This window comes from Piliocolobus tephrosceles, chromosome 2 (genome assembly GCF_002776525.5).
Source record: "Piliocolobus tephrosceles isolate RC106 chromosome 2, ASM277652v3, whole genome shotgun sequence".
Taxonomy (NCBI): Eukaryota; Metazoa; Chordata; class Mammalia; order Primates; family Cercopithecidae; genus Piliocolobus; species Piliocolobus tephrosceles.
This window is the reverse complement of record NC_045435.1, coordinates 72,226,604-72,253,046: the sequence shown is the minus strand read 5'-3', so window position 1 is coordinate 72,253,046 and position 26,443 is coordinate 72,226,604. Positions and strand designations below refer to the sequence as shown.

Sequence of the window (26,443 nt, the reverse complement as noted above, 5' to 3'; positions counted from 1 at the left end):
AGCACTACTCTTCTCAAGCTGTCAGTGGTGAAGGACTAGTTTCTTTTTATTTTCAATCCCTTGTGGACTGACATATGGCCCTGATAAGCATGTCTGAGACACAGCACAAAGAGCTCAGTATGTGAGTTCTATAACACCCTGATTGGTCTATACCCTCATTAATAAGACAAGCCTGCTGAACACACACTTGGGTGTCACCGCAACATCGAACTGCTGTAAGAGTTTCCAAACACTTTTAGCTTCAGTACTAATCTCGCTGCTGATGGGTGATAGTTCTCAGCGAGTGTTATCCTCAGATTCTGCTTTAAGTAGCACCATCACACAGAAAATCTACAGTACTCTATTTTTCCCACATTTACAAATATTTTAAAAATAATATTTAAAATATTAAATAAATAATATTAAAAAAATTTATTTTTAGAGACAGGTTGTCACTCTGCTGCCCAGGCTGGAGTGCGGAGGTGGGATCATTGTTTAGTGCAGCCTCAACCTCCTGGGCTCAAGTGATCCTCCTGCTTTAGTCTCCTAAGTAGCTGGGACTATGATCATGTGCCACCAAGTCCAGCTAATTTTTATATATATATAAATATACTTGTGTATATTTTATCATATATATTAATTATATATTGCATATATATAATATATATGCAATAGGTTCAGAACACTCTCAGAAGCTGTCATGGATGCTTTGGTGCCCCAAGCAGCACCAGGTTGGGGGCAACTGGGTTCCAGGTGCTGTGAGTACTGCCATCAGCTCACAGCTACACCTTCTCCACCTTCACATGGTATGAGGGGCAAACAAGTTCCCTTGGGCCTCTTTTATAAGGGCATTAATCCCATGTATGAGGTCTCCACTCTCACAACATAATCGTCTCCCAAAAGGCCCCATCTCCTAATGTCATCACCTTGGGATTTAGGATCTTAACTTAGGAATTTTGGGGAAAACATTCAGACCATAGCATTCTCTTTCTTTAATGCTGCCTTTGGCCAACAGGAGCTGCCTTGCTCCAAGCCCACATCCACAGTCTCATCCCCTTGTTACTCCTCAGCAGCCCAAAGCTGATGACCAACTGACATGATGGTACAAAACATCAGCCCCTTTGTCACAAGAAGCAATTGGCTCTATAGTACAACTCATCTATCAGAGTCCCCTGTGGGATCAGGCAGAAGCCAGACCTCAGTGGAGACACCATTCCTCACTTTGCTCCTCCCCGTGCCCCGTCCTCCTTCTCTCACCCTCCTTCTCCTGGGAGCATTCTCTCAATATATCACAGACATCTGAACCCGTCTCAGGTTTTGTTTACAGGGAAGCCCATCAAAGACAGAAGCCATCCCAAAATTGGGTTTACCTTCCTCAGCAGCCTATTGGAAGAGGGCACATGGCAGAAACAACATTAAAATCCTGAGGACCAGGCCAGGCGTGGTGGCTCATGCCTGTTATCTCAGCACTTTGGGAGGCCGAGGCGGGTGGATCATGAGGTCAGGAGATCGAGACCATCCTGGCTAACATGGTGAAACCCCATGTCTACTAAAAATACAAAAAATTAGCCAGGCATGGTGGCAGGAGCCTGTAGTCCCAGCTACTTGGGAGGCTGAGGAAGGAGAATGGCATGAATCCAGGAGGCGGAGCTTACAGTGAGCCAAGATTGCACCACTGCACTCCAGCCTGGGCAACAGAGCGAGATTCCATTTCAAAAAAAAAAAAATTCTGAGGACCAGCATCCAGTCACCTAGAGATTAACCCTTGCTATCTGTTTTCGAGGTGAACAGAACCTACCTGTTGCATTAGACAGAGCCAGGGATTCCATGGAGCCCCGAGGGGTCTGCTCTGTGGGCGTCATGTCCTCTGTGTATTTCAGGGAACTGATTGGATGACGGGTCCGACATTGCTGAGTGGACATGCCCCCTTCCTCCTCCTCTTCCTCCTCATATTTGGGGACTTGGATGCTGCCTCGGGTCTCACTGAAACTCTGACTAGACATATCACTGTAGCTCTCCTGAGATCTCAGCCTCCCCGGGTAATAGTCTTCTCGGCATTCCTTGATGAAGCTGCCAGCATGTCCTGTCATGGCCAGTGACGAGCTCCTTTTGGGGTTGCTGAAGTGCTTGCCCCACATTTCCGGCTGGGCCCCAGCCCCTTGCCCTCCTGGACTGTAGGAAGTTCTGATGTTGCACTGGCTGAGGAGCTGCAGAGGGCTCTGGGACTGGTTCTGCTCCATCTTGTTCCCATAATGGTAGGGCTCTTCCCGGCTCCTCCAGATGGGGTCCCGGTTGAGACTGGGCGTCTGGCTGGACAGGCTGAGCATGTCCATTTGCAGTGACAGGGGATCTACATCAGCTGACAGCCGGTTGGAACTCACTTGCAGCTGGCTGTGCTGGTTCAGCATGGGCTCCTCCGTCTTGCCCTTGTTCTTGCCAATTTTGGCACTGCGCCGGGACTCCTTGGCCCTGGCGTTCTGGAAGGCAGAATCGGAGGAGTCAGAACCATTGGGGTCTTCCCCAGCACTGCAGGCCCGTGAGCAGAATATCTGGCCCTGCTTCGGGAGGAATGGCCGCCCCAGGAGGGATTTCTTGCAGTGAGCACAGCAGAAACAGGTCTCGGTGGCATGCCAATGTTGGCCGTCATAGGTCATTTGACCTTGGTCGATACCTAAAATAATAAGAGACATTGGAGAGGCTGATGAGCTGCTCAGAGCCCTGCGCTGGGACATGAAACACACTGCACCTTGGTTTGTCTCAGGATTCCAGGTGCGGCAGAATAAATTAATAAATCAACAATCAGACTCCTATGTAAATGGTATTCATGTCCTATTACGAGAACTCCTTGTTGTACCAGTATGCACCTTAACTCATTTGCTCCAAGCACAAAGACTCGAGGTTAAAATGACTTGTCTATGGATCCTTCTGCCTGGGACACATTTCTTCCTGACAAATAGCGATAGTAATACTAACATATGATCATGCCCTGCTTTAACAGCTTTATATATGTAAACTCATTTAATCACTCAACTCCTTGGGCTAGCTTTCTAATATTATTTGCAGTTTTCACATGAGAAAATAGAGGCAGATGAGGCTAAGTAACTTGCGTAGGGTAACATAACTAGGAACCAGAGACAAGATCTGTATCCAGGAAGTTTTATTCTCAACCATGACACTGATATTATCTCCTTCACGCTAGGTAGGCATCTGCTCAAAAGCCAACTCCTCTGAGAAGTCTTCCTGTCCACACTAATAGTGATTCTCCATTGCTCTCCACACTTACCTGCTGGAGTTTTCTTGATAGCATTAATACCACTTTACATTGCAACAGTCTATATATGCATCTGTTTATTATTTCTCTCCCCTGCTAAAAGTGAAGCTCTATGAGGACAGACTCATTAAGTTTCAACAGCATCTCCAGGACCTGGAACATGGCTGGTGTACGACAGGGCTCTTTGTGTATAGATAGATTGAGTGAATCCCATTACTAGCATATGCTATTCCGATGGGTAAGTCACAGCAGCAATTCAGTGGATGCTCCAAAACTCCTAAGTTGAAATCCTAAATCCTAAAGTGATGGCTTTAGGAGATGGGGCTTTTTGGGAGGTCACTAGGTCATGAGAGTGGAGACCTCAGGAATGAGATTAGTGCCCTTATAAAAGAAGCCCAAGGGAGCTCGTTTGCCCCTTCCACCATATGAGGACTCTGCCAGAAGGCATCATGCAGGAAACAGAAGGCAGGCCCTCAGCAGGCACTACATTTGCTGGTGCCTTGAGTTTGAACTTCCCAGCCTTCAGGACTGTCAGCAATACATTTCTGTTACTCAGGAGCCACCCAGTCTGTGCTATTCTGTTAAAGCAGTCTCAATGGACTTAGCGGGAAATAAAAATGTGGATTTCAACTCTTGTTAAGGAAAAATCTGCTTTTGGTAAAGAAAAACCTAGACATGGTATTGCCAAAGCTATTGCCCCTGTGGGAGCATGCGTACCCTTTGCTTAATTTCATCAGGAAAGGAAGAGGTACAGTTCCTCGCTGTGACAGGACTGTGTCAGGTTTATACAGCCTGGCCACACTGCTTACTAAGGGAGCCTCCCACAGCCCCGGGCGTTCTCCCTTCTCATCATCTCTGCCCTCTTCTGGCTATAGGACTTCATCTCCCTGTGGGACACCATTTCCTGCCATCCTCAGGCCGTGAGCTTTGGGTGGCGCGAAAGCTGACCTGGGGCCCAACATAGGCCAGCAAAAAACAATCTGCTTTCCTGGTACCCAGGGACTGATTCAGGGGTGGGCAAGGGACTTGCACTAAGCCAACACCTCTCATTGCTTTTTCTAAGGCAGGACTTTTGCTAAGGCAGTCACACAGCAGGCTCTTTTTATAGCAGTTGCTAAACTGGCAGAATGGAAGCTGGTCATTGCTGGGGCCCCTTCCTGTGGGGAGAACCTGCTGGGAACACAGCCTCAAGCTATGACTGTAGGGTGGACCAGGACCCTTGCAGTCTCCTGATACATAATGATACATGGCTTCCCAAAAACAAGGATTAACATGACCTTCGTCTTCAGTGGCTGAGAGTTCCTGAGCCTGGACTTTCAAGGAAGAACTTCTGGAGACTTGTCTAAAGAGGCGGCGAACACGAAATTAGGGAGAAGAAGAGAATTGCAAGAACAAAAGGCCACCAGCCCAAGCAGCCTGCCTTTCTCCTCCGCTGTCTATCCCCTCACTTTTGTGTCTATGGAGCCCAGGGAGAGAGGGATGAGGGCAATTCTTCTCTTATTAGCTCTTTCCCAAACTACAGGGTTCTCTTTTCATTTTGGAACCTGGCCTTAGAGACTAAGAGGGGATTTTTTTTTTTTTTTTTTAACAGGGATAGGAGCAGCCACAAGGGTCACCCCAAGTGGGAGAGAGGGAACTGTGTGAACCAAGTTAATCAACTCCATCTCTCTCTTTTTTTGAGACAGATCAACTCCATCTCTTACAGCACCAGTGCTCCCCGGTAGCGTGAGAGAGAACCAGCTGGGGCGGGGCTAGAAACAGACAACCCCAAGCTCTGTGGACACTTCCTCCCCAGGCCCTTGGGAGAAATCCGAGGCAGACATCACAGGGACATAGGACTCTGAAGTAGTTAAGCATAAGGCTCCAGGACCCTGACAAACACAGGTTCAAATCCCAGCTCCATCCCATTGCAGCTGGTTGTAAAGATGCTGAAGGCCACCTGCTGGGGTTCAAATCTTGAGTCTGCTGCTTTCCAGCTGTGCGACCCTAGGCAAATGGCTTCATCTCTCTTTGTTTCTGTCTCCCCTTCGGTACAATGGGGATAATCATAGTACTCGGTAACTGAGTTAATATGCATGGAGTGCTGAGAACTGGGCCTACTGACCAATCTTCTTTTATTTGCATTAGGACTGAAAGCCTGTCTCTCTCTTTGCTGAGGGTCACTGCCCAGATGCAGTCCAAGAAAGAACGATGAGGCTGCTCTGTCTCTCCTCCCCTCTCCCACCCTCCTTTTTCTCCTCCTTCTCACTCCCTTTCTCAAATGCCTACAGTGCAGAGAGCTCATGATGGCATCCCTGGGTCCTTTGGTGAGCTCTAATCAGCATAGCATCCAGAGCAGCTGCAGCCATCCCCACTCCCTGTTAGAGGTACACAGGAAGTCCAGTCCCTCTGGCCCGTCTGCCACCAGCTGCTTCTTCATGCTTTGGCAAGGAGACATACTCAGATGCAGCAGCAAGGGCCTAGTTCCTGGGGATGGGGGCCTCATGGAAGGATGGGCTTGGATTGGGAGAGTGGAGTGGAGGTATATCATAAAGCAGCCTGGCAGGCAGCAGAACGTGGTCCCCGATAAACATCGATGTCAGATGGTCCTCTGAACTGCTCCTGAACTCTAAGCATCTGGAAAAGGTCTCTGCTGTTCAGCATCTAAGCGTTCCTTCTTTATTCCTTCTCTAAGCCCTTTAAGCACTTCTTGGAGGGTGTGTTTGTCTACTGCTGCCACAGCCTTGATCTGTTTATAGGACTGTTTACTCTGCTGTGCACAGGCAAAAGTACTGTTGCCCTAGCAACGGCTGCCTGACACAGGGCCTGCTCTGAGTGGCTGTATAAATATGGAATATTTGCGCAGTATGGTCAGAGGTAAAGCACCCAGTGACTGAGGTATGCGTGCTGTAGAGAGCGTGCTCTTTCACTGTCACAGGAAAATTATGTTTGATAGAAAAGTGGATTTAAAACAAACATTAGGGACAGCAATTTTAACTATAGCAGCAGTAATACTGCAGGCCACCATGGTCCCCTTTTCTGGGAAAACACTGACACCTTTTTATGGATTTAATAGGAAAAGAGGAGGGAACTCCAATAAATGTGCTGGGCAGCCAAAGGGAGACAGTAAGAGAAGAAAACTGAGGGGCCATCTGAGGTGTACATGCTGCAGCAACAGAGAGATTTTTCTCTCTGCCAAGTACTGAGCAAAAATTCTAAGTGGCAGTTTCTGGAGAGGCTCTTAGCCTCCAAGGACAGAAACAGAAAAAAACAGAAATATGGATGGGAAGGGGTACTGTTGCCACGGACTGGTATTCTGCACACATGGCCCCTCTCACCTGAGCAAGTGTGCACTTGCAGACTTGAATCCTCGGTTGGGCAATACTGGGTCAAGACATTGCACCATTTTCCATGACACTGTCCCACCTGTCCCCTTCTTCACACGTCTTGCCACTTGTCATAATTGATCTTTGCATTTCCTAACTCTTAGCAAAAAGAAGGTTTATCTGTTTGACCACTTTGATCTTGTGAGACATGAAAGCTCCTGGGTACTGAATCCAGGCAACAGGCTGTGAGAGGGGTGAGGATTTTAGGGGTTAGGGGATGGGGAATTTGCCATCACCCAAGCCCCCAGAAGAAATGCTGCTGACAAAGGTCTTCACAGCAGAGCTTAAGCCTGGGCCTGAGTATATGGGACAAGAGTGCCCAATGACAAAGCACTGTTGAGCACACGGTAGGTGTCTTGTCCACAAAGCCAGGGTTTTTATCAGTACACAGAGCTCTCCAAATACTAGCTAATTTTCCATTTGAATACATCACTTCTTATGAACCAGGAAGACAAAGCCACTTTTTGTGGTCCTAATAAAACCTTTTAAGTGGGGCAAAATGGGCTCCAAAATGGATTATCTCTATATCTCCTCACTCTAGGTAAGAAACTGGCAGCTTTTAAACAGACTTCTTCTTGGGATTGCACAAGCCACTGGACGGTCTGGCTGTGATCTCACAGACATTCAGCCACTGCCAATGTTTTATTTCCCCCCAAGGTTGGCTCCTTCCCAAGGTGCCAGAAAAGGCAACTTGAATGAATAAGCCACAATGCAGTACGATCTGGAATAGCCTTGAAGGGTTGAACAAATTGGTTATTTGCAGAGGGAAAATGATTTTCACCATCTCAGATCTGCCACTTGTTGGGGGAGTTAATAGTTTATGGACTATTTGAGGTTCATTTGCTTTGCATTTGGCTGGAATAGCTTTTATTTATTTATTTATTTATTTATTTATTTATTTATTTATTTATTTATTTATTTATTATTTTTATTTTTTGAGACGGAGTCTTGCTCTGTCGCCCAGGCTGGAGTGCAGTGGCCGGATCTCAGCTCACTGCAAGCTCCTCCTCCCGGGTTTACGCCATTCTCCTGCCTCAGCCTCCCGAGTAGCTGGGACCACAGGCGCCGGCCACCTCGCCCGGCTAATTTTTTGTATTTTTAGAAGAGACGAGGTTTCACCGTGTTAGCCAGGATGGTCTCGATCTCCTGACCTCATGATCCGCCCGTCTCGGCCTCCCAAAGTGCTGGGATTACAGGCTTGAGCCACCGCGCCCGGCCTATGCTTTTTTTTTTAAGACATATTTGCCAGAAGCCACTGGGTTTCCTTGACTATCCCTCCCTACCAAGAGGATCACTTTGATTCCTCCCTCTGCAAATCCCCATCTTGTCCCAAGGAGGCTATGGAAGATATCTGTTTAGACTTTCCTTCTGAGCTTCCCCCACTGCCCTGACCCTCAGTTGTGGGACTGTATGGCACATAGTCCCAACTTGGAGGTGGGCCCTTGACCAAAGCAAGGCTGATAAGATTCTTATTTGGAAGAACTGACCTGCAAGCTGGCAGAGACATAGTTCTTCTCCTTTTGAGAATGCAAATACTAAGTCTAGTATCACTAGTGAGTCATCTCGACCATTAGGTGAAGATAGCTTCTCTCAAATGATGTTAACAGAAGGCAAATTAAGCTGAGATACAGAGAAAAAAATTGTTTTTGTCTGAACCTTTGATCCACCCCTACCTGAAGCCAGTATACTCTTTGGCCTTTCTAGTGTTGTGAATCAAGAAATTCCCTTTCTCAGTTAAGTTAGCATGAGTTGGGTTTCTATCACTTGCAATCAAAGATATTTTAACTACACCCAAAACAACGGTGACCTCATCACAGAAGGATAAAGCCAACTGCCAAGTATTGCCTCACCTATATGTTGGGCACAGGTGTCACAATATTCTGCATACAAGGACTCGAAGCAGTGGCAACAGTAGGGTCTTCCCTCCTTCATGATGTAGCGCTGGCCGCCCAGCACTGTCTCACACTCGAAGCAGCAAAAGTGTTTCATGTGCCAGTGTCGCCCCTCAGCTTCTGTGCATTCATCTGCAAAGATGATCTGGAGATGGGGAAACCAAATGGTCAGTGTGTGAGACCCATCCAGAAGGACACACTTTAAAGGAAGAAAGCTATGGGGACCCTGAACTAGAAGGGTAAGAAAGCAGATCCCACTCACAAATAATTAAATAAAAATCCATATGTATATGTTTATTCTGTATGTATGTCAGTTCCTATATATGGATTTACCTAAAGCATAAATAAACATGATTTCTGGCCTAGCCAGTAATTAACTTAACCACATTTAATAAGAGAAAGAATGTTCCACCCTGGAGAACATAAGGCAGGATCAAAAACTGACAGCTCACAGGCACACTGGACATACATATCTGCTTCATTTGGTCTGGACACATTATTTTTTTAAATGGAAAATATCATATTAACACTTGGAATCCTGGTTTCTCTTTTGAAAACACAACATTTGCAATGCTCAGTGCACATTCCTACATGGCAATAATAAACTAGAGCTAAGAAGAGAGGCTGCTGCTTTCTAATGAGTGGCAAGTTCTTCAGTTTGTCATATTCTTCACCCTTCCCTATTGCCTTAAATAAGTCACCTTCATTTACAACACCTGCCAGGCCCTCACGAGCATCTGTATTTTCCCCCAGTATAGAGTTTTTAAAATTTCAAAGCACAGATTTCAAAATTTACTACAAAGCTACAGTAATCAGGCCAGCATGGCACTGGCATAAGGCTGGGCATATAGATGAATAGGTATCCAGATTTAAACTCATACATATATGGTCAATTAATTGTTGAAAAGGGGGCCAAGACCATTCCATGGGGAAAAGAATAGTCTTCTCAACAAATGGAGCTGGGACAACAGGAGAGCCTCATATAAAATAATGAATTCAAACCCCTACCTCACATCATACATAAAAATTAACTCAAGGCTGGGTGTGGTGACTCACGCCTGGTAATCCCAGCACTTTGGGAGGCTGAGGCAGGTGGATCACAAGGTCAGGAGATCGAGACCATCCTGGCTAACATGGTGAAACCCTGTCTCTATTAAAAATACAAAAAAATAGCCGGGTGTGGTGGCAGTTGCCTGTAGTCCCAGCTACTTGGGAGGCTGATGCAGGAGAATGGCATGAACCCAGGAGGTGGAGCTTCCAGTGAGCCGAGATTGCACCACTGCACTCCAGCCTGGGTGACAGAGTAAAACTCCATCTCAAAGAAAAACAGAAAAATTAACTCAAAAGGGATTAAAGAGCTAGGGGCAGAAAAACAATAAAATGCTTAGAAGAAAACACAGGTGTAAATTTTTATGACCCTGAAAGGCAATAGTTTCTTCGATATGATGCTAAAAGCATAAACAACAAAAAATAAAGTAGACTTCATCACAATTAAAGACTTTATGCTTCAAAGGACATCATTGAGTAAGTGGAAATACAGCTATAGAATGGGAGAAAATATTTGTCAATCATCTGATAAGGGACTAGTATACAGAATATATACAAATCACTCTTACAACTCAATAATAAAGAGAAAAATAGGCCGGGTACAGGGGCTCACACCTGTAATCCCAGTGCTTTGAGAGGCTGAGGTGGGTGGATTACATGAGGCCAGAAGTTTGAGACCAGCCTCGCCAACATGGTGAAACGCCATCTCTACTAAAAATACAAAAATTAGTTAGGCATGGTGGTGCATGCCTTTAATCCCAGCTACTCAGGAGGTTCAGTCAGGAGAATTGCTTGAACCTGGGAGGTGGAGGCTGCAATGAGCCAAGATCATACCACTGCACTCCAGCCTGGGTGACAGAGTGAGACTCTGTCTTTAAAAATAAAAAAGAGAGAGAGGAATAACCCAATTGAAAAGGGTGTCAAAAAAATTTAAATTAAATTTTCAAACATTTCTCTGAAAAAGAAGATACACAAATACCTAATAAACACATGAAAAGATACTCAACATTATTAGCTGTTGGGGAAATGTGAATCGAATCAAAACCTCAGTGTGATACTACTTCATACCCATTATGATAGCTATAATGAAAAAAAAAAAACCAGATAATAACAAGTATTAGTGAGAAAGTGGACAAACTGGAATCCTCACTCATTGATAGCAGGAATGTAAAATGTTATAATTGTTTTGGAAGACAATTTGGCATTCTCTCAAAAGATTAAACTTAGAATTATCATATGACCCAGTAATTCCATTCCCGGATATACACTCAAGATAACTAAAAATATATGTACACAAAAAACTTGTACATAGATGTTCATAGCAGCATTGTTTAGAGTAGCCAGAAAGTGGAAACAACTTAAATGTTCATCAATTGATACATGGCTAGACAAAATGTGATATATTCATACAATTGAATATTATTCAGCTATGAAAAGGAATGAAGTATTTACATATACTACAATATGGATTAACATTGAAAACATGCTAAATGAAAGAAACCAGACTTGAAAGGTCACATATGATTTCACTTACATGAAATGTCCAGAACATGTAAATCCACAGACACAGAGATAGATTAATAGTTGCCAGGGGCTAGGGAAAGGGGAAATGAGGAGTGACTGCTAATGGACACAGAGTTTCTTTTTGGTTGACGAAAATGGTCTGGAATCAGCAGTGATGGTTGCACAGCTTTGTGAATACACTAAAATCTACAGAATTATTTACTTTAAAAGGGTTCTTAATGCTATGCAAACTATATCTCAATAAACAAATTTCAAAGTGTGTGCTTCAGTTATATTCTAATTGTCATTAGACAACACAAAGTTGTATTCTGAGCACCAATTTTCAGATGTGGAAACTAAGGCATGAAGGTAAAAAGGTGTCCTAGAACCACAGAGTTGGATCTGAATTTAGTTTTTCAGCTATTTTTCTAGAAGATCTCTCTAGAACATCACCATTAGTGTTAGAATCCAAATTAGTTAAGTCTGATCAGCTTCCTCCTAGAAAGTGAGTCCCCTGTAGGTAGTTTCTAAGAAAGAAATGCCCATGTAACACTAGGTTCTCTGGCTGAAAAACGCGAGTGTTACTCACCTCCCACACAGCTATTTACAGGGAAAGATAGATGCAAAAAAAATCCTTTGCACAGGAGGAAACCTCTGTCTAAGACGTTTATCCAAATTATTCCCATAAAAGTGGTCAGATTTAGAACATTCTTATTTCTGCTCCCAACTTACAAAGCTAAACCAGGTTTTCTATTCTGTCAGCTTACACGGTAGTGTGTGCTTCTAGTAGGGGAAGAACGCCAGGCAGAGGTCTTGGGTTCTATTCTGCTTTCTTAAATAGGGTACTTCTTAGAGCATGGAGCAGAGATATCCAAATGAAGTATCCATCTGCCTCCTGAATTTTCATTCAGAACTTTTATAAACTGTAGAAAAATCAAATAATGCTACCCATTTTCTTCTCTTTTCTAATCATTTTGCAGCACTGAATCTTGGAAAACGGAACTCCATTACTGATTATTCCATGAGATTAGGGTTAATATCTAAAGACGCACAATGCAATTTTGTTTTGTTGTTTTTAGAGTTCTGAATTTACTTAGGGCCAGTTATATGCATATTTATTCTTATGCATATTATTCATATGCATCTATTTCTTCAGTGCAGAAAGCCAGAAGACCTTGTGTTGGCTATGGTGCAATGAAGGGGTGATGGGCAGGTAAACCTGCTGGAGTTTGCTCTAACCTCATCGCAGGCTGCACAGCGTGGCTTCAGGCACTCAGCATGGTGCCTGCCACAGTATATCTTCCCATCTTGGTAAAAGTAGATCAGATCCACCAGGAGCTCATTGCAGACAGTGCATACGAAGCACGGCGGGTGCCAGCAAACGCCATGGCCAGCACGTGATGCAAACACAGCGATGTCTCCACCATTGATCTGGCCTCCACACTGCGAGGCAAACAGAAACGTTAGTAGTCACACCAGCCCCCATCTCCCAGAGCTGTGCATAAACGATAAAGGACAACCACCATTAGCTGGCTACTGAGTGCTTATGTTCAAAGCAGTCACTATGCTTCCTGCTTTACATAGGCAGCAGGGCAGGTTTTTCTTGTCCTCCCTGAACTCTCCTTTCCTAAGGCTTACAAATAATATAGAGATAAAGTCACTAGGAGAATGAGGAACCACAAAGATGAGAAAGAAAGAAAAGCTCTTTTAGCACAATAACGTACAGGGGTTCTGCAGGCAGGAGGCAAACTGGCACAGAGGAAAGCCTCATTATCTTTCAGATACTTCAAACTCCACGCAGAGACACAGCCAGGTTTAACACCAGGAGGAGTGGCTGGGGAGGGGGTGGGTGGCAGGACGGGCTTGGAGGAGGTGGGCCTATACTTTTAGATGGGAGGGAGGGTGGGTACATAATAGCACGCTCACCCTTAACTACCTTCTCTGTGTGCCTTTCAGACATGCTTTTAGCCTGCTTTCTCTAACATCTTTCTACATAGTCTTGACTGACATGGCACCACTTCTAAGGTCAAACTATGGAAAGGATTTCTTCCTATCCCTTCCTACCTTCTCACTCATTTTCTCAAGTTGCCTCTTGATCCTGAAAGAAACAAGGCAGAATCACTGGCCACCTATGCTTATAGTTGGGGCTGGGACAAAAAGAATATGATTTGAAGGTCTCTGAGGGAAGAATAAAGTGTGGAAAGTGGGTCTAGGGAGATGCTCTTGCTGACCATGGCATGGGCCGTGAGGTTCACAGGTTGAGTCTAATACTAGAGTCCTACAAGAGTGGCTGAGCTAAGGGGACAATGTCTAAAGAGCAGAGAAGCTATCTTCAAATCTTTCCCATGCTATGGGTTGAAATGCATCTTAGAAAATGAAGTAAAGACCTCAAAAATAGTCTCTGGGAGCTCATCCATGTGTGACTGGACAAAAGAAAGGTATCATGTTATCCTTACCTTCTGTGATAATGTTAGCAGAGCTAAAGCATGCAGACATAATCCTATATAACCCTCACATGAGTCATCATTCATTCTTTCCATAGATGACAAAACCAAGGGAAAGTAACATGGTCAAGGTCATCTGGAAGAAACATGAGTCAAACTTACGAAAGCTCTTTCTGCCTCCACACTCTTGGCACTATTCTACACGATTCTTGGCACCTGCCCACAAAATGCCCAACCTTCCTTCTCCCTTAGGCAAACTCAGCTTGCCTGGTTCCAGGAGATTGATCTTAGAGTAGCAAGGATTCCAGCTTGCCTGGATTGAACACAGTGAATCTCAGATCACAACCGCTGACCAGCTGTACCTTAAGGGTGGGTCCCAGATATACTTTACAAGAATAAAGAGCCCACTGCCAAATCTCTGGTCAATTAGCTCTCCCATCCCATATAACTGAACCTTCTCACTCTATCCCTCTGAAATCTCAAACAAGGGCCTCAAATGACTTCTGCTTCCCTTGGGCAGCATCCTACCTCCTCTTCACTGATCCAGTTAACATATCTTCAGCTCTCAAGGGGTCTATGCAGAGATTAAGGAGTTAGATAGGAATGTTCAAAAAGCTGTAGGACTAAGAGAAGTACCAAGAATGACAATCAGCACTGGAAAGCCTGTGGCAGCTGAGAGGTGAGGCAAGGTGTATTTCCACCCTGCAGTCTCCAAAACTCTTCTTCACCACACCCTGAGCACTCAACAGGAGCAGAGGAGACAAGGAAATCCAGAATCTTGAACTCAGTGAGGTCCTAGGGAGAATGCCTCTTCGCTCCCCTGAACCCACTCTCACCTGTTCACAAATAGCTCCTGTCAACATGACTGGGAAGGTTCATGCACTTCAATAAGGAACTCTCAAATCTCGGGAGAAGATCATTTACCTCCTCTTTAAATGGCTCTGGTTCTGGGATGATCCTGCGAGGGAGGCTGACCCATGGCCTGAGCCAACTCCATTTTCTAAAGGTCTCTTTTTAAAATATAAATCCATCATGTCATTGCTCTGCTCAGTCCTTCCAATGGCTCACCCAGAACTCTGACTTTATCTGAATTCTCTCCCTTCACTCCCTCTACCCCAGCCCACTGGTCAACTCACTTTTCCTTGAATTTAACAGACACCCTCCCGTCTCAGGGCCACTGAGCCGGTCATTCCTTCTGCCTTAGCATTCCCTCTGCCCTAAAATCTGCATGACTCACTCCCTCTTGCACATCTGTGCACATCTTTGTTCAGATCTTCTAAGTAGGGTCTTCCCCACCAACCTTCCTTAAAACTGCAGCCTCCCCACCTGTCCAGCACATCCAAGTCTTCTTCCTTGCTGTATTTTTTTCTATTTTGTTGATTACATTTATTGTCTGACTTCCTCCCCTAGAATCCAACTCCTTAGAAGGGCAAGATGAAACTTTCCTGTCTTTTGTTCACTACTGTTATCTCAGGCACATAGTAGGCACTCAATAAAACAATTGTTGGATGAATGAATGGGTGAAAAGATGCCAGAACAATGCGTCTTCACTCCGCTGAATCCATGCTTACCTGTTCACAAATAGCTCCTGTCATGGTGACTGGGAAAGGCCTGACATTCCCACGGCCCAAGTTTTCACGTTTCCTCTGGCTGCTGAAAAGCTTCAGCTCCCTCTTTTCCTCCTCATCCAGGGAGTTACAGTATCGAACCTGAACAGACACAGACAATAGCATGGAAGAAGTCACCCTTGCTCCTTAAGATTCCCGAAGCCCATGACTCTGAGTTTTCTCGTTAAACACGCTCTCATTTGGTTTTATAGCCCTCGCCTGAACTTTAACCACAACAGCCTTGGAGAGATTTAAGGTGAGTCTCTGCTAAGATTGCTGACAGCCGAAAGAGTTTACCAAAGGCTCTGAATTCTGGATCCCAAGCCTTGGGCAGGCTAAAGGTTCTGTGACTGCTCCTTATTGTGGTTGCCTCACTCTGCTCACCATATTAAGATCAAATCATCTGGGGTGACTCAGCTGCCAGGAAAGAGCTGAGAAGTTCTCCTTCTTTCAAACTGCAGGAACCTGATGCTTTCATCTCCATGTGCCCATGCAAGTGATCCTTGACATCAAGAATGACTCTAAGTCAGTGAGCCAGAGCAGGTGTCCATGTGCTCACAGCTTCTGTTCTCCCATCTCATTTTGGAAAAATAAGGAACAAAGGTATGAGCCTGAGGAGTTGGTCCAGGCATCTGTGGTGCTGCACAAAAGTCTTTGCATGTTTATCTCTGTAGAGCGGGGAACAAGCTGCCTGCTAGGCTTCAGTTGAGTCGACTTGCAAGAGACATTTTCCCTCTTGTTAAATATAGAAACTCACAGAATTAAGGGAGGAACATTAAATATAATTTGAATTCAGTATCTCCCCTTATTTATGCACACCTTGGGAATTGTGCTATGCTATATTCTTGTGCTGTTATTTACTTAATGCTGTTTTTAATACTGACTCAATTTTTTTGGAAACTTGGAAGCATTTATTTCAAAAGAAAGTATATTATGACTATAAATGGAAAACCAATATCACCTGTAAAACAAAACAAAACAAAACAAAACAAAACAAACAAACAAAAAAACCAGAAGAAACCTAAATAGAATGGGAACAGAACCGTGTTGTTACATTCTATCTGGTCACTTTGCTTGTAGGAAATCCTAAAACAGAGATCCCTGATGCTCCTACTTAAAAGTGGAGGCCAGTGTGAGTTAGAGAGATATGAGACACCTGCTAGCACCTAAATTGAAATTTCTTCCTTGATTATTCAACTCCTCTATCACAAGGAATACAATACAATTTAAAAGACAGTAACTTTCTCAATATGTAGTTTCATTTCATTTACTGCCATGTCCACATAACACTCAGGGTCATATATATATATACCACACTTTGGGAAACATGGTCCTAATCCCATCTCCTGTCATACTTTGGAGTAATCTGGACATCAGAAAGGTTAAGTGAATTGCTTGGATGATTTGTTATACAGATGGTTAGAGGGAAACCTTTGTACTAGGACTGTCACATCCTAATTTGAAAACCAGGACAGCTGTGTATATCAAAATTGTCTTATCTGTGCAAAAAAGAAAATGGTCAAATATTTACTTTAGAATCACAATCACCCTTTGTCTTCAAAAGGGCCATTTCAAATAGGCTAAATCTGCCCACTGGGTCACACACACACAATTCCCACCAACAGGACATTGTAATTTGAATGGTGTCTTTTTTCATAAAAGCACAGTTAACCATAAACACAACAAACCACTACGATCAGAGAAGAGCCAATCGCTTCCCTCTATCAAATAAAAAGTGTTAAAAAAAAAAAAAAAAACCTTCATGTAAATGTTCCAGAGAGAACTGCAGTGACCTGAACAGCCCAGAATATATGGTTACACCACTGACATTTTAGGGCCATGCTTTCAAAGGAAGGCACACCCTTCCTGCTTGTAAAAACCCGCATTTTTCACTTCCAAATTAGTTAACCAGGCATCAGGTTACAATGCTTGCTCTCAACTTTAAAGGAGAAAGCATTATTTATATTTGTTTTATGATGTCTGAAATAAGCAGCAGTAAAGAGGATTATAGCTCTCTTTCTAGGGAACTGCTTCAGTTTTAAAGTTTTTGTGCTGCTTACTCAAATTTATTTTTGAGGCTCTCAAATTATTCCCTTTCATTCTAATGTGGGGAAATAAGACTGAAAAGCACTCATTTCCCCCGGGGCGGAGCTGCAGGGATCCAGCTCGTGGGTGGGAGGGCTGGTAGAAAGCTGGTGTCCAGCTCTCTAAAGGGGTTATTTCTCCTATCCATTTAAAATTACATTTTTGTTTTAAATGCAGTCAGAGTCAAGTAGACAGTTCAGTTCCATAGGATTACTATTTTTAAAAACCAGATACCTAAAAATGAATTTCTAGTATGTAAACTGATTTCCCTTCCAGCATAATGATCTTTTAAAATCATGTTTATAAATTTCTCTTTATGAGCAATCAGATTTCAAGGATAAGAGATGCCCATTTACAGTGCCATGTTTCTGGGTTCAGAAAAAAGGACAGTCTGCTCATCCACACTTTCAACAGTACAAAGAACAACCTCGGCAAGTCAGACTTCACCATGACAAAAACACAGATGTTCAGAGCTACAATTCTGGACACACAACTTCTCCTGCAGTGTAGTGTGGAAAATTTGCACACTCATTTAATATGAAATGATGCTGAAAATTCAAGAGAGTCACAAAGTTTTTGCAGGGCTTGAAGTGGTCCAGGGGATCTCAATCATCTCTCCAACACACACAGGCAACCCACCTGGCATATCCTTCAAGAAAGAAAACTCGGAATCATAGCTTTTGAATTTTGGTGCTCCCAGGTTACCCCCAAATAGCTAGTAGTGCCAGGCATAGAGGCCAATCCAGTTTATAATGAGTTTCTGCTTTTTTAGTAATACTCTCTAGAAGTAAATTGTTGGCCAGTTTATTTTGGCTGTAATTAAGGAAGCTAAAACCTAAAATAAATGGCCAGAGTTCTTCTTTGGCTATCTCATTGGTGGCAGATTATGAAAAAGGTAACAATTCACAGAAGGAACTAAGAAAATTCTGCACAAGCCCCCTCTAGCCCCTTACCTCATTGTCATGTGGCGGCAGCTGGTGTAGTAGCTGCTTGATTCGCAGTTTCTCTCCAGGACTGTTGACATAAGGGACTTTCTCTTCTGGGAGACAGCTATAGTACTGGTGTACCTGAAGGACAGAAAGCATATAGATGACTTGTCCGTTACTCAAACCACGTGCGTATTCCCACTCACTGGGAAGATGACTCCCCCAGCAGGATGCAACTGACTTCCACAGTCCTGAACCTTTATGAAAGTCAACAGCAGACGAGTTTCCTATGGTAAGCAGAGAAATTCATCCTTAAAGCAAGAGTCAGGCAAATCATCCATATCTGGGATTTTCCCCTCTCTCTGTGAGGGAAAAATAAAGCCATTAAATTTTCCTAGAAACAGAGTTCAGCAGACATGCTGGTGAACCAGAGGGTAGGGCTTTCTCGGCAGACTCCCCTGAGAGCTGGCTTTACCATTTTCTCTGTTAGTCTCCAGCATGTGACGTGCCTCCCTAGCCAAAGGGATATGTCAGCACCTGCCTCAGCAACGGAGTTAAAGCCAGTCTTTGGCACTCGGCAAACCCCTAGGTACCTCAGCCTCCACCTACATTTAAAGCCCTCCAGGTTTCAAGACTTTTGTAAGGCAGGCAGCAGCTGACATCCATCAGAAATAGACTCACTAAATCTGGGATGCAGAGCGTGTAATTAAAAACTGTCATTACCATGAGGATTTTTGCACATCCTAGAACATTCTTGTTTATGACTGTTAGGACATATTCTTGTACTTTATGAGGCTCATTCAACTCTAACAATAACTGGGGAAAGCACTAAGCAGCTAATTTTGCCTGAGAAAAGAAAACAGACATTCCACCATTCAGCCACATGCAAAACTAGAGAAAGAAAAAACTGGCTAATACAGAAGGTATGTTATTATATAGGAGAGGCAAAAAAAAAAAAAAGAAAGAAAAAAAACCCACAAGCTCAGATGACATCATGGAAAATACTCTCAAGTATCTCTTATTTAACAGCATGACCACCTCTTGCGAAACAAGGCATTCATTCAACAAATGGGCAAGACGGAAGACTGGGGGCTCTGAAAGTCATCATTTGGCCGGGCATAGTGGCCCACACCTGTAATCCCAGCACCTTGGGAGGCTGAGGCGGGTGGTTCACCTAAGGTCAGGAGTTTGAGACCAGCCTGACCAACACGGTGAAACCCCGTCTCTACTAAAAGTACAAAAATTAGCCCGGTCTGGTGGTGCATGCCGGTAATCCCAGTTACTCAGGAGACTAAGGCAGGAGAATTGCTTGAACACGCCATAGCCTGGGTGACAGAGCAAGACTCTGTCTCAAAAAAAAAAAAAATTTTTTTTTGTTACATTCTACAAACTTGGTCTAAACTTGGTCTAATTCCTTTGCATTGAGGGAGCTGTGGGTATGAACACATGTTTTGGGAATGCTGGGGTGAAGAGTTACGAAAGCTCTGTCTACTTTGATCTCCAGAAACTAAGTCATAAATGTTAGAAGAGGGGGTGAAAAGGCTTTTTAATGACAAGGCCTTAAAAAATGTGAAAGCTATCTTTATTTTCATAACTAATGATGGTAACCACTCACTATCATGTGCCTATCATCCTTTTAATCAAATCCCAGAGGCAATTACAAAAAGAACTCTTGTCCTAGATTAGCTAGATTTCCAAAGGCAAGGTCTGTATAAGCCCCTTCCTATAGGCAGCTGGCAGAGAGCTATGCCCAGGGACAGGAATGAATGGCGCCGGGTTCTGAAGACAGCCCACTGTTGACCAGTACTCTGAGAAAAAGTAAAAACCCAGATCACTACTTTGGGATTAGAAGCTGGCAATTTGCCTATTAAGAGACTTGCACAGCGTTCCATCCTCAGAAGAGTCCCTGTGCCATATGCCTCATCACACAAAGGCCGGGTATAAAAAAGCAGGCCCAGTCTCATGTCTTGGGGAATGGGCTTTGACTCCCAAATCAGAAGATTGCTTGTAGAAAGGCCTTGTTCCATCACTACTTTGTCATTCACACAACTCCCATTGTCGTTATGGAACATTAGGGACAATTGCTAATATGAGATGAATTACTGTGGATGCTTAAAAATGCAGAGTCTAGTTGCGGTTCCATTGACCCTCCTTTTAATCACCTCTAATTACTCACACACCCCCTGTCCATTGCCTAGAGCACAGTCAGGCCTGAGAGCCCTTCTGAACTGGTACTTTGAACCAAGCCCTTTCTGATACTGTCTAAGGCTAGCCCAAGTTGGAATCTTCCCTGCACCCTCTAGGGCATAGCCGGTAGATCTGGACCCGAGTCAAGGCTCTGTTTTTCTCATCTCTGGGTTCCTGAGCAAGTTATGTGACTGTTCAAAATACCCATCATAAGACTGAGATGATTAAATGAGAGTGTAGGCACAAGCATGTGGCTCTCAATAAAAATAAATAACATGAATACATGACGATAGTTATACTATCAATCCTGACCTACTCTAAATGGAACAATCCAGATACTTCCTGGACTAGGTCTTGCTCTGCCACCCAGGCTGGAGTGCAGTGGCGTGATCATGGTCACTGTAACCTTGACCTCCTGGGCTTAAGCACTCTTCCCACCTCAGGGTAGCAGGAACTACTAGCGCATGCCACCATGCCTGGCTAATTTTAAAAATTTTTTGTAGAGACAGGGTCTTGCTATGTTGACCAGGCTGGTCTTGAACTCCTGGGCCAAGCTATTCTCCTGCCTTGGCCTTCCAAAGTGCTGGGATTATAGGTGTGAGCCACTGCATCAGGCCAGCTTTTGAATGTGCAGCAACACTGCTGGCTTATAGAGTGAGACCAAACCCTGAAGCCACTTACATTAGTAAAAGCAAGAAAAATAGGTTGCAAGGATTACAATGGTATTAAAACTAGTTTGACTTCAGGGGAAAAATGGCAAAGTGTTATAAAGGGGTGTGTGTGTGTGTGTGTGTGTGTGTGTGGGTATGTGTGTGTTTTTTCAGAAATTTAGCCATGTATATAAAAGGGTCTCATGAGGAAACAGAATATGCCACCGGAAGGTGACTGTACCAAGTTTCTGTTCTCTGAGCCCAGTGTCCTCTTATCTCTGCTCTCTTCTCTTCCTGCAGATCTGCTTCTCACCTTCTTAAAGGTTCAGGTTTCCCATGGCACTTGAGTTTGCACAGCATCAGTTCAAAAGCCTGTCCTAGAGTGACTCACTTTTCTCAATTCCAAATTCCCCAGAGGAGGACCCTGACTACCCCGTCTTGGGCAGCGTCCACACCCAGAAATGAGATTAAAAACATTCGATACTTTGAAGACTGGAGAATAAATGAATCCCAACATGACATGACTGAGTGAAGGTGTAGTCAGCAGTGACGGAGGACTCTGGAGAAACTTAGGAGTAAATAAGTCCCTTGGTGAGCTGAGATCCATCCTAAAGACTGAATTCTGAAGTCAACAGAGGCAGTGACTACTCTTTAGGAACACAGCTCTATCTTTCCCGGACATCTTTTGTCACCTTTTATAATTCAAGTCTACTGATAACCACTCAAAATTATTCCAGTAATTCCTCAAATATAGAATATGCTGGAATATCTTCTCACAAGGCAACTAATAATTTGATGGATGACTTAAGAACTCACCTAGGTAGCAAAATGCCCCATTTCTAAAATAAATCAGTTAATAAATTAACAACCTCCCAAATCACTCCCATATCACATGGTAGGTGATGTGGCTTGTTCTGAGGAAGGAGAATGAGTTAGTCCTTTCAGGACCTCCAATCCTCTTCAAAGTCCATTGAAGTCCAGGTGAAAAACGCACCCCTCTAATGTTAGCTTTGTGTCGCCTCCTGGTGTTTAGATGCTGGACTTTCCAATTTTTCATCGAGCAAAGGGGATTAACAGATGGATGGGAGGGAGGGAGAAACAGCTCTCCTGAATTCTCTGGCTGGATACAGGAATGCTGCCTGCATTTTCCTCTGGCATCCTCCACAATAAAACTACTGTATAGCCCAAAACAAACATCAAGTGAACCAAGGGTAATGGGAAAATACTGAGTATACTTTCTGGCACTACAAAAATTAAATTTGGCACAATCTCTGAAAATCCTGCAGATTGTTCATTTTAGTCCAAACATGTTTCACTTGTTCATTTTTCGGAGTAAATAAGCAAATCCAATAGAATTTTGTCAATGATGATCATTACTAAGCTATTACCCATTATGCTGATAACTGTATTTTTCATTCTGTGTGTACTGAGCATATTTATTCAAAGCACATCTGTTGAATGTGTTAGAGACTTTGCTCCATTGAGACATTCCCAGATAAAGGTGTCCTGTGATTCCACCCTGGGTGAAATCATACGAGGTACCTTTCCCCTAAACAAAAGCATTTTGAACACAATAAAGTGGCTTATGAAAATGAAATAGCTGAAGGCCTTTATTTAAGGTGTGACTCTGCAACAGGAAAGGTTTGGCAGCAACTTCAGTGTGTGTCAGACAGATCCCAAGTGCTTTAGTTAGTGCGCAAATAAAGTCTACAAAGCAAAGCCTCGCCCAGCTGGAAAGATGAGGTTTGTTGGAAGGAACTGCACGTTTGATAGCATTTCTGCCTGGGCAGAAAGATGAAGGCTGGAGAAGCGATGACTCTGCATTTGGGAGAAAAGTGTACTAAAAGTAAGCTGATTTTTTTTTTTTTTTTTTTTTTTTTTAAGAAGTGTGCAAAGCACTTTATTTAGAGCACTGGTTCTCAAACTATAGCTTGCATCAGAATCACCTGGAAGGCTTGTTAAAACACAGCTTTCTAATTTAGTAGGCGTGGGGTGGGGACATTTGCATTTCTGACTCCTCTTCAGGTCCTGCTGTTAGTCTAGGGACCACACTTTGTGAGTTTTAGTGCTTTCTACTGTTTTCCCTCACCAACCAACCTCACGCAGTTGTCAGGCAAATGGTAGGATTCCCATTTTCTTCAAGAGATCCACGAAGCCCAGAAAAGAGAAGAGAACTTGTTGGATCTCACCCAATTTTTCAGGTGTCTCCTTCCACATCTAGATACATGATTCAGCAGGGGATTCCACCAGCTCTGGCAAGAACAAGAAATCCTAAGGGCAAAGTGCTCACATTTTTGGGTGGCAACATTTTCCTTATCAAAGTATCCTTATTTTCTTAAAGCAGGAACTCACAAAGGAGAAGTTAGACTTTCTTGGCCGATTTCAGAATCAATTGTTCTTAACCATCTAGATGGGGAGGGGGCCCAATCTTTTGGTTTCCCTGGGCCACATTGGAAGAAGAATTGTCTTGAGCTACACATAAAATATACTAACATTCACGCCTGTAAACCCAGCACTTTGGGAGGCCAAGGCGGGTGGATCACGAGGTCAGGAGATCGAGACCATCCTGGCTAACACGATGAAACCCCATCTCTACTAAATATACAAAAAATTAGCCGGGCGTGGTGGCGGGTGCCTGTAGTTCCACCTACTCAGGAGGCTGAGGTAGGAGAAGGGCATGAACCCGGGAGGTGGAGCTTGCAGTGAGCCAAGATCATGTCACCGCACAGCACAGCAGCATGGGCGACAGAGTGAGACTATGTCTCAAAAAAAAAAAAAAAAAAAAAAAAACACACACGCTAACAGTAATGGTAGCTGATGAGCTTAAAAATGGCAAAAATATCTCATAATGTTTTAAGAAAGTTTATGAATTTGTGTTGGGCTGCATTCAAAGCCATCCTGGGCTGTATGCAGCCTGTGGACCACGGGTTGGATAAGCCTGATCTGAATGAAGGAAGCGGTCATTGAACTATTGACTTACTGAGTGACCCTAGCGCTTGAAGTGTTTTTATATACAGTATTTCATAAAACTTCTGCACACCCTGGAGGTGGGTATTTCATACTCATCAGATTGAATATCACATAGTTATAAAGTGACAGAGTCACCTTTGAGCTTGACTTCCCCATCCTCTACTTCTGTTCTCCTTTATCAAGAAAAAAAGAGACTGAAGAGACTGGCAGATGGATGGGAAAGAAGGAAGAAAAAACCAAACCATACCCAGATACAGTAGATTCCCAATAGGTCTGCCTGGCTGACCACAGAAACAATGAACACATTTTCCTTCGGTATTCTCCAGAACATAACCAACACACAGCTCCCAAATTAAAGCCAAAATGAACAGACAGTATGTGAAAAATCTCCAAATTACACAGTCTTTCCACAACACCATGGCATGATGGTATAAGGGAGTTGTGGCAGAGTTTTCCCACCCATATCCATTTTTTTTCTTCCTTAACAATATCCCCATTTTACTGAGAGCATCAATATACTCAGCTAAGAATAATATTTCTGCAGCTCCTTAGTAGCTACATGTGGCGTTATATATTCTGGTCAATGACATGGAAGGGTGTGACTTCTGGGAGACTCTTTTAAAGGAGGCTAGGCGGTTGTTAGCCAAGACCTTTTTTTGCCCATTCCCCCTTCTTCCTGTTTCCTGTCTGGAATGTAAACGCAATGGCTAGAGCTCCGGCAGCCATCTTGTGCCATGAAGTAACCTTACAAATGGGAATGGAAGCTGTAACTTGAGGATAGTAGGACAGAAAGTTATGAGCCTGGACTTAAAAAATTTTTTAAAAATTTTTATACCATGGAGCCACCAGACCAACCCTGGATTGCCTCTCTCTGAACTTCTGAGTGAGAGAAATAAACTATTTCTTTATTTACAGTCTCTGTTGCTAGGAAGTGAATGCAATTCCTAAATGATACAGCAGTGGTTTTCAAACAGTAGCATGCTTTAGAATCATATGAGACCTTTATTAAAGATGATTGCCATTTTCATCCCTCTGGGTCTGAAAAGGAGGCCAGAACTGTGCACTCTTAACAAACACCTCAGACCACACCAGGAGAAACACTAGTTTAAGGAAAAGCCAAACACAACCACAAGGTCAAGGCCAACCCTCTTGAAGTGTAATCTCAGATATGAGCTGATATATTCGGAAGGTTTTATAAAATCCAACTTAACCCAGGGACTAATTCGAACGCTGAGCCTTTATTTCACGTTTCCCCTCACCTGCAGTTTGAGAAGCTTGGAACCTTGTTTAATCTACCTCAATTTGGGGAGGTAATGTCTAAAATGCACCTGAGCATCTCAGAAGGCAGGTTGTACAGAGAAGGGAAAGATGCTGCCTGAATTTGCTGCACATGGTGGTCTTTAAAAAAGTACACAGTGGTTCCCAAATGGGAACCTGGAGGACCATCAGGTAGCATTACAGCTGTGAGCAAATAGGGATGGGCTGCTCGTGAGGGCCCCTGTGTTCATTTTGCCCCTATTTGCCAGAATTTCATTACCCAAGCAATAGGAGAACAGTGCCGTTAAGTGGTATTTAAGAGGTGAAATTGTACCAAGTTTGGCTCCTTCCCTTTTCTCCTGGAGGCCCACATTATAATTTTAATTGGTTTACTCAGGAAGCAATTTAGGAAACAACAGTCTAATGCCTAATGCCTAAACAATGTCTCCATCATGTTAAACTCCCCTAGGATTAGGATCAAAATCAGAAATAAAAGCTCATTTGCAGTATTTTCAAAGAAGAATCTTTCAAAGATTCCTTTCTTTTGTTCACACTTGATGTCTAATTCAACAGGGATTCTTGTTGAATGTAGGTTCAAAACATATCCAGAATCCAGTCATTTTCCACCACCCCTGCAGGACCAGTCTAGCTATGACTAAGTGCTCACCTGAACTATTGCTCTGGCTGCTTCTGGATCCGGCTTTCACCTTTGTGCCTCTGCAGTTGACTCTCTATTCAGCAGCAATAACAACTCTATTGGAATATAAACCAGGGTGTGTCACTGCTCTGCTCAAAACCCTGGATGGTCTGGGTGCAGTGGCTCACAACTAACCCCAGAACTTTGGGAGGCTAAGGCAGGACGATTGCTTGAGCCCAGGAGTTCGAGACTGGCCTGGGAAACAAAGGTAGAACATGCCTCTACAAACATTAAAAAAAAAACAACAGCCAGGCGTGGTGGTGTACACCTGTGGTCCCCGCTACTCTCGAGGCTGAGCTGGGAGGATCGCTTGAGCCTGGGAGGTTGAGGCTGCAGTGAGTGGCGAATGTGCCACTGCACTCCAGCCTGGGTGACAGAGTGAGATTCTATCTCAAAAAAAAAAAAAAAAAAAAAACAAACCTCAAACCCCCCCAAAACAATAACCCTGGATTATCTCTCATGCCTCTATGATGCAAAGCCAAAGTCTTCACTATAGAACCATGACCTCGCCTCCTTACAACCTGGCAGACTGTGTCTCTTACCATATTCCTTTTGTTCAGTTC

General features: G+C 43.8%; 1 protein-coding gene across 2 annotated transcripts in view; it reads right to left on the bottom strand.

Annotated features, from left to right (window-relative positions):
* The window catches only part of PRICKLE2 (prickle planar cell polarity protein 2), a 175,441-nt gene that overhangs the window by 51,118 nt on the left and 97,880 nt on the right, over nt 1–26,443 (bottom strand). For both annotated transcript variants that reach the window (XM_031935185.1, XM_023200415.3), the window contains exons 3-7: nt 18,147–18,260; nt 15,073–15,210; nt 12,297–12,500; nt 8,466–8,652; nt 1,778–2,650 (exon numbers count right to left, since the gene is read on the bottom strand). In XM_031935185.1, coding sequence (XP_031791045.1) covers nt 1,778–2,650; nt 8,466–8,652; nt 12,297–12,500; nt 15,073–15,210; nt 18,147–18,260 — 1,516 coding nt within the window. The remainder of the gene's footprint in view (nt 1–1,777; nt 2,651–8,465; nt 8,653–12,296; nt 12,501–15,072; nt 15,211–18,146; nt 18,261–26,443) is intronic.